Genomic DNA, 8,910 nt, shown 5'->3' with positions numbered 1-8,910 from the left:
TAAGTTGTGTACTGTAGCGGGGATCCCAAATTTTCTATTGTAAGCAAATACTCTGCCAAAACTTGTAGAAAACTCCATTGTCAAAAACTCTCTAAAGCCTAATACTATTGACTCGTGGACTAAGACCCATTAACGCCCCAACTACATAAAAACTGTGACTGTTCATCTCTAATTCTTTCTTTTCAACTCTTATTTCTTAATATATTTCTAGTTTCTGAAAAACTCGGTAAACAAGAGCATTTACGTAAATCCACGTAATACAGCAGGTGATGCTTCGCCTGCAAGCAAGCGATGTGTTGCCTCTTGGGTGGCGACGTATAGCCACCCCCTCTGACTTTGGACACTTCCAAAGGTCCCAAAAATGCTCCAAATGCTACCAAACTTTTTGGGAATCCTTAGATACTCTTATGTATCACTTTGGACCCAAATTTGCATTTTATAAGTGCCTACAATTGAAATTGAAATTCACATCTTCATTATGTGAATTCTACTAAGTGTTTATACCTTGCTTGTATTTTAACACTTTATCATTTTTATTTAACCAATCATAACATACTCTACCCACCACTAGCTCCTGCAGCCCGCCAACGAGGGAGCCAAAGAGAAAGAGGACTACCACCCAAAATAAGCAACAACGAGTCTCCAACCCATTAGAAACACTTCCCAAACAGATATAACAAGAAACCCCCGCATTAGCAGCAAACCCCCCTCAATAGCTCTGATCAAAACCATAGAGGCACTGACCTCCCACCCACGCCGACAAGGGACAGAAGCCCCACCTACGCTAGCGAGAAGCCAAGCCCACCATACGTCGGCGACGAGAAGAGCACAACGCCAGAGAAGAGCACAGTGCCGAAGGCACCACCACCCAGTTTCACCCCATCATCCCCTCTTGACCAAAGAAGAGCACAACGCTGAAGAGAGGTAGCGCTGGCCTCTTCGACCGAGAGAAAGGCTTGAGTGCAAAGATAACCCCTGGCGGTTATGGTTTCAGACGAGAGAAAAAAAGGATAGAGATTGCGAGGTTTCCCATATCTCAAATCTTCTAAATGGCGCTTTTTTTTTTTCAAATTAGTTAGAAGAAATTTAGAAGAAAAACATAACTTTTCTTCTTTTTCTTAATATTAAGATGCAAGTCCCTACCAAAAAAAAAAAAGACTAAGATGTAAGAGTCAATATATTTTATTTAGGAATATAATAAGTACCAACTAATTAACACTATTTGATAACCTCTTTTCTTCTCTAATGAAGTTTCCCTTCAAAGAAAAAACAATTAATGCTCTTTCAAACGCTGCTTTAATTATTATTACTTTCTCTACCCTTTGTTTATTATGAACATCGACTAAAATATTGTGACAATTTTAATAAGATTAAAATATTGTCATAATTTTAATTAAAATATATCTATTGCATTTTTATTCAAGGAACGATATAGAAATTTTACTATCTGATTACAAAAACATTAAAATAATTTGAAAAACATATATATAAATATATATATATACTAGGTGCAAGCAACGTGCAAATACACATTTGTTTTGTTTTATTTAGAAAATTTATTAATTATTTTTATTAAATTTTTATGATTATCATATAAATTTTAAATAAATAAACAATATTATACATAATCCTAATTTTTTTACTAATATAAAATGGTACCAAAAATACATATAAAGACACTTCACTATTTTAAAACCAACACTAAGACATCCTAAAAATATTAATGTTAAGAAAAATATATAATAGTTGCATATATCTCAAAATAATCTTTTTTCAATATTGAGTTTGAGTATAGAAAAAAAAAGTTTTTGGGGGCGAGGCAGCCCCACCCCGAATTCCTCCCTGTTTTTACTGGGGCAAAAATGCCCCGTCGTCGGGTCGGGACCCTGCCTCACCGCCCCAGTTTGCCATGTCAGAGGGAGGTGATATAACAATATTGGTGCAATCCAATATCAAATCTCACATATTTAAATTTAATAAATATTATAAGATATTACTAAGCAACTTTATATCAACACTCAATTAAATAATATGTAATAATATAAGATGAGGAAAAAAATAAATGGCACGAAGACATAGTCACATAGGGAAAACATGCAAATATATAATATTATTACTATAGTAATAAACATGAAACGATATAATTGGAAGAGATTGACCCAAAAAAAATCTTTATTTGATTAAGTCGGATGAAACATAACAGACTTACTAATTAAAACTACAAATAACAATTACGATTTCCAAAATTTAATAGATTGAAAGATTATGCAACTAAGCAAAATCCCAATTGAGCGAATGGTACGTACAAAATATTGAAAGAAAAAAAATTCAGATTGATAGAACAATTGGGATCATGAAACCCAAATGTTACATGTACATTATGATTTTGGTGAATTAATGTTGAAAGGAATTAATATTAATAATACGATGTTGTACAGTCTGTGGTTCTCCGGACTTTGGTTAGTTTATTTAACTTCTTCCACACTAACTAAGGTTGCAGACCCAAGCTTCTTCCTTAGAGATCGAGTCAAGCTTACTGAATCAACTTCTCCAATCACTATCACTTGATCTCTGTGTTCGCCTGCGATCTGCACTGAGTTCACCCCTGCATATTATTACATTCACAATGCAAATTTATTATAATTTATAATCAATATATATATAATAGGTCAAAGATAAATAATATTTAATTAATTTCTAATAATTTTCCAAAGTTATGTATATATATTGACCTGATTCAACTGAAGCAATCTTCATGGCTTTGGTCCTGCATTTGCCACAGCTCATCTGCACCCTCACAGTTATCTTTTGCTGCAACATATATGTACACATATAATATTTAAATACAATATTCTTTGCTCATCAACACTAATATATAATTCTATAAGGTCATAATGATATTTTTTGCATTATGCATTAATAAACAGAGCGTTGTATGTATGTATACCTTCATTTGTTGGGGACAAATTTGTTATGAAAATAATTTATACAACTAGACAGCTGATTGAAATTAAGCAAATTATGAGAGAGAGAGAAGAGAAGAGAAACTGTGAAATAATATAGTGTGATGATATATATGAATATGTACAACTGATCTATCTATTTATACACGAAGTTAATTGAAGAATTGATTAGTTTGGTAATGTCATCATTATGCTTTTCAAACTAGGAAATTACGTACATTTGACTCTCCAACTAATTAAACCTAATATATAATCTGATCACATTTTGACACAGCTAATATTTCCACTAGCACTAGGCCGCCATGCACGAATATTTCCACACATACATATCTTGTTACACACATAATTAAGGTGCCCCCATCTACTCGCGTAGGTGAAAAAAAATCTGCAGTCCCAATTTCTTATTACATCCCAATCCCACTAATTATTTTAAAATATCTCATTTATTTATTTAACATATATTTAGATTGATTTATAACTTTCAAATAATATATTAACACTATCTCTTCAATTAATATTTCACCACTCTAATTAATATTACCATTCTCTCTATGAATATAATGTCAATCAAAATAACATTTTTATTTTAAATTATTCTATGTTAAAAAAATTAAGTCATTTTCCATTAAAAAAATTAAAATAATAAATCTTAAAAATTTATTTCTCTATTTTATTAGAGAAAAAAAATGCTTTTCTCCCTTTTGCTCATATTTTATTGGAGAAGACTTATACTGGTTAGTACAATTTTTTTAATTTTTTTTCTTTTTGAAAAAATTAAAATTAATGAAATGCGATGCGATGCGATGCTTTGTAGAATGATGCAAAAATTTATTATTTTTTTATTTGTCATATATATAACCTATTATACATGTAGGTACCATTTTTTATTGATTTTTTTTATTTGTCATATATGTACTATATCATATTTACTTTTTATTTTGTATTGTTAATATTTATTAGATTTGTTGATATTATCTACAACTAATAAAATGTCTTGTTCAAAATGTTGTTTTTCTTTTCTTTTCTTTTGATTGTATAATAGCAAAATCCCTTTTTTTTTTCTTTACACATCTATGTTACAGAGATAATCTTTCTATATCAAAATTATTAAAAAAAACTACTACTTTATCATTTTTCTAATATAAATATTAGTCTATTATACATAAGAAAAAGAAGTAAAGAAAATGTGCACACAAAGATCTCAAACATTACATATAAGACTGGTTATATTTGATGTTATGGGTAAACACAGAAATAAATTTTTAAGATTTATTATTTTATTTTTTTAATGGAAAAGGACTTCATCTTTCTAAGATCGAATAATTTAAAATAAAAATGTTATTTTGATTCACATTATTCGTGGAGAGAGAATGGAAATATTAATTAGAATAGTAAAATATTAATTGGAGAGAAAGTGTTAATATAATTGGAAAGGGAGAAAGGAGAGGTATAGACTCCCGAATAAAATAAAAGTTTTTTTTTAGCAAAAATAAAAGTTATATTATGATCTTGAATTAAAAGAATTTGGTCCACGTCAGTGCCCAATCGATGCTTTATTTGCAAGCCCCACGTGGCAGAAATCCCCTGTACTAACTTATGAGGATGAAACTGTGCGGAAATATCTATATAAAAGAAAAGATAGTATGACGAAATATTGGGTTTTGGCCTTTTGTCTTCGCGGAGAAATACTCAAGAGTATCGTAGGATTTCTAATATCCTAGACGGTTATTATTGTAGATAAATATCTAATTCTATATAATTTATGTTTATCGAGATTTTTGGAAACTATACTAATGAATATTAGTTAAGATTAATGATATGGAATGTAGAAGATTAATACAGGATTTTTACGTAGTTGAGACGTTAATAAGCCTTAGTCTACGAGTCAGTTGTATTAAAGCTTGGAAAGTCTTTTACCAGTCGAAGAGAGCTCATTTTTTTAGTGCTCTATCGCCTGTGTTTATAGGCTCATAGGAACGCTGGATCTGGGCCGGGTATGACTCGGGCCCATCAAAGATGTGGATACTCTCGGCTTCTCTGGTGGAAGCCCAATATAAAAGATCAAACATACAAAGGTTCAAGACTAATTAGGGCCCAATAGGGAGGCCTAAGAACTATACTTCGCCCAACAAAACGGTGCTTTTAGTCTGGGCACTTCGAGTTACGAGGCAGATTCAGGGGACAAAATCAGTCAGAGTACTTGGCAGTGCAGGTCTGAAACAGCGGCGTGCAATCCCGAGGTGGCCTCTTCCGCAGGTGAAAAGTGGGGACAACCCCCACGCGTCATGGGGCGGCTTCAGGGTCATGGATGCTTTTCCTTGCCAAACCGGGAGGACCTGATTCGGGTTCGTTTACCTTTGTCCCTCTTCGTTTACCACAGGCCCGGACCGTTTACCAGGCTCCGGGATCGTTTACGTATGCTTCAGCTTCAACTGTAATCCGAACTCTGTACGTCTCCCGGACGACTGTCCTGGATCACCATCCCGAACACCATCCAGGTCTAGAATCACACTAGGGTCGTGGCCCTTGGTTACTCCTGTACCAAGCGGGCTTGGGCCGGGCCCACATCCGAACGCCCAGACCATGGGTCTGGACCTTCATCCCGGGCCCACGACAAGAAATGGGGATAACATTTACCCCCCAAGCCTTCGCCTGGGGCCACCAAGTGGAGGCTTGCCTTGTTCCCGGATGCTCCACGGTTGCCTTCTCAGTTCCTGCTTGGAATCGTGGGTCCGTGACAAAGGGCAGTGGCGCTGGCCGTATGCTGGGCCCGGACCATTTACTAATGTCCGGGTACGTTTACCTAAGTCCCGCTTCGTGGCAGGGGTGCACGGGTCGCCAAGCGACTGCTGCATGGATGGGTCTCGACCTCAAAAGGTCACCTAGCCACCTCAAGGGTCGCTAGGCCTAGGCTAATGCGTCAGCACAGATCCCGAAGCGTCCCATCCGCATGGGGGTCCTTCATTAATACTTCTGGGTCGATGTGGATCGTGGGATGGGGCGACCTTTGGCATCCGCCCCTCCTGGGCCATTAGATCTGAGATGGCGAGGATCCAGCCTGAGAGGGCTCATAAATGCCCCTGCACGATTCTGGACCGTTCGATGGGGAGATACCTATCCGTTGGATCAGAGGCCAGGATTTGGGCCTTTATAAATACCCCACAGACACTCATTTGACATTTTTTACACTATCGAGCCATTTCAAGAACTGATAAACTTTGCCTAAGCTTTGCATGTCCAATATCGCCGACGAAATCCACCATCGTCTGCTAACTCTACGCCGTCGTCTGTTTCCGACAGTCCCAGCATCTGCCCATCCGCCTGAGAGCACGTCCTGGGTCTGCCCTATCGACGAGTTGCTGAACCGGCTTCACCATTTCAAGAACGAAGTTTTGCCGTTCTTACCGTCAGGCAGCCACCTTCTTCTACGGCCAACAACTCACAGTAAGTTCTTCTGACCTTCTTGATGAATATACGAACTTAGGCTGTTTTTTTTTTATTCGTATGCTTAGGCTCCTAGAATATGATTACACTTAGCAGTCGCCAGGAAGGCCGCCTGGTTCGGGTTGCTCCGGGTCCGGATGCTTCCCGGACAGATGGTGGAGCCTTAGTAGCCTTTTTTTCGTTCCCGATCCGGGTCACGTGGTTCCTTGGTGATCTCGGACCCGATCCGGAGGGAACTCCAAGCAGTCCTTAGGAGACCCCCGGTACCTTAACCGACTTTCTTGGGTTTAGGTACTGACTGCTTGGTTTTCTTTCTTTGTTCTCAGATCACCAACTATGGCAACGGGCGTCACCCTCCACTCCGAGGAAGAAGTCAACAGGGCCCCCGTCGTCATCTCCGGGTCCCAGACACCCAAGGGCAACAGGTGGGAAATGGACGTGGTGCCCAACCTGTTCCGAAACTACCGGATGATGTACCTCCTGGAGAGGTGCCTAGGCATAGAGTCCACTCCCGGAATCTTCCACAACCGCATGGCCAGGATCGAGGAGAGGGCGCACACGTCCGTAGAAGGATTCGGGGCCTGGAGCGCTGGCCACATCAATGCGGGAGCCACACTCCCGCTCCACGATTACTTCGTGCGGTTCCTGTCGTATGTGGGGATCGCGTTGTTCCAGCTCCTACCACAAGCGTACCGGCTACTCGCGAGATGGCGAGTGTTCTGCATCGCGAAGGAGATCGCGGAGCCGACCCTTGCGGAAATCTTGTATTTCTACAAGATGGAGCCGCAGGTCAATGCCAAGGACAGGACCTTGGACGACTTCTACAGATTAAAGCCGCGAGGAAGCTATCCTGCTCCCACCAGCTCCTGGAAGCATCCCCCAGACGTCCGTCATTACTGGTTTATGACGTCTGGGTTTCTCGTGGAGAAGAACCCCACGCTGCTGCTGGATTTCCAGTGAGTGGGTAAGTGCTTCCCCGAACCTTGTCCCCTTTTTGTTTTATTTTTTCTTTCTTTTTCTTCGTTTCTCATTATCTTCCTCCGGGTGGCAGGGTCTTTCGTTCAAACTTCCCTCACCCCGTTCATCATGGAACGAAGGAAGTTCTACGCCGGGCTAAGCTCGGAGGACCTGGACGTAGGAGGCTACGTCACTACGGACAACCTCCGACTAGTCGGGATGCTCGCGGCCACCCAAACCATTGTCATCCCGAACCTTCGGGGCATCCAGTGCGAGAAGAACGTCGCCATCCGGGAATAGCTGGCCTTGGACCACATTGCAGAAGTGGAGAAGGCAGCGCGGGCTGATGCAGCCAAGCGAAAGAAGGACCAGGCCCGGACGGAGGTGGCCTCTCGGAGGAACTGGAGGAGCTCTTCGAGGACGCCCTACTGAACACGGGGGACTCCCGAGGCTAGCATATCGGGGCGAGGTAACTCCCCTTTAATCTTGGCTTATACTCCCCAACTCGGGGACTTAGCTAGGGATAGGCTAGTACTCTGAGGCCCCGCGTTCGGGGCTGACGTGGAAACGAGACCTTCGTCTCCCGTCCCCGTAGGCTCGGAGGTCATCATGTTCTTATTCGGGTTCCTTCAGTACGGGAATTTCCTGAACCCGGACGACATGGGGGATCGAGTCCATTCCTTCGTGTTAGAGGAGTTGAGTCGCGCCGAGGGCATAGATGAGGGTTCGTCCCAGGTCATTATTAGTTTTGATGTTGATTCCTTTGGTTTGCCATACTAATTCTCTTTTCTGTGCTTTTGCAGGAGACTCCCGCATGTCGACTCCCGCCAGTGAAATGAGGCAGCTCCTCAAGGACAGAGCGACCAGGAAAGCTGCCAGAAAGGCAAACGAGGCGACGCGCTCGAACCCCAGCCTCAGCAAGGAAGCGTTCGGGACGGAACTTCGTCCCGATGGGGGAGCCTTTGCCGTGGTCCCCATTCAAGCCGTGGACCCGGCTGCAGTTTCTGGCTCCGCTCCACACCCGGTGATAAACTTGGAGACGGGTGCAGCGGCTAGCCGAAGCTCTGGGAAAAGGGGCCTGGATGCTGGCGCTGAGGAGGCCAACATCGGGAAGAGGCCCCAGACGAGGCGGGCTGGCTCGGCCGACGAGTCGCACGGCGAGAGTCGGCTCGCCGCGAAAGAGATTCCCGCACCGTCGGTTCTCCCCATACGTTCGGCACTACTCGAGGAGGGGGAGGTCGTTGTGCGGGATGAGCAATCGCGGCTGATCAACGGGACCTGGGAGAATGGTCAGGGCTGGAGGGACGACACATACAAGGCCCTGACGATCCGTCATCAGGTCAAATTCGCTGAGCGTTCGGCGACGTTCAGCGCCCCTCAGCCGATCGTGGATCGGCCAGCCGCCGAGTTAGGCTTCCGCCCTAAGCTTGGGCAAGACACGACCCCCCTGGCAGCGGACCTGTTGGACCAGGTGGGGAACACCATATCCAACCTCCAACTCAAACGTTACGCCACCATTGCCAATCCGGACGTGCTGTTTATCTCT

The 8,910-nt window shown here is 42.0% G+C and overlaps 1 protein-coding gene across 2 annotated transcripts; it reads right to left on the bottom strand.

Annotated features, from left to right (window-relative positions):
• Nucleotides 1-2,154: 2,154 nt before the first annotated feature.
• LOC133793651 (heavy metal-associated isoprenylated plant protein 16-like) lies at nucleotides 2,155-3,059 on the bottom strand. 2 transcript variants are annotated; one of them, XM_062230956.1, is made up of 3 exons: nucleotides 2,948-3,059; nucleotides 2,733-2,811; nucleotides 2,155-2,605 (listed from the first exon to the last, which is right to left on the bottom strand). In XM_062230956.1, exons 1-3 carry the CDS (start codon nucleotides 2,951-2,953, stop codon nucleotides 2,466-2,468), a joined length of 225 nt encoding a protein of 74 aa, XP_062086940.1. In that variant the 5' UTR covers nucleotides 2,954-3,059; the 3' UTR covers nucleotides 2,155-2,465. The 2 variants fall into 2 exon arrangements, with proteins under 2 accessions (XP_062086940.1, XP_062086939.1); XM_062230955.1 differs by lacking the exon at nucleotides 2,948-3,059 and having other exon boundaries at nucleotides 2,733-2,820.
• Nucleotides 3,060-8,910: the final 5,851 nt, after the last annotated feature.

Source organism: Humulus lupulus, chromosome 8, assembly GCF_963169125.1.
Source record: "Humulus lupulus chromosome 8, drHumLupu1.1, whole genome shotgun sequence".
Taxonomy (NCBI): domain Eukaryota; kingdom Viridiplantae; phylum Streptophyta; class Magnoliopsida; order Rosales; family Cannabaceae; genus Humulus; species Humulus lupulus.
This window is presented reverse-complemented; position numbering and strand designations above follow the sequence as displayed.

Excerpts from the sequence above, each read along its gene's own strand:
- LOC133793651 (XM_062230955.1), bottom strand. The coding sequence starts at position 2,820 with ATGTTGCAGCAAAAGATAACTGTGAGGGTGCAGATGAGCTGTGGCAAA. Across the intron at positions 2,606-2,732 it reads GATTGCTTCAGTTGAATCAG|GGGTGAACTCAGTGCAGATC; the intron begins GTCAATATATAT and ends AATAATATGCAG.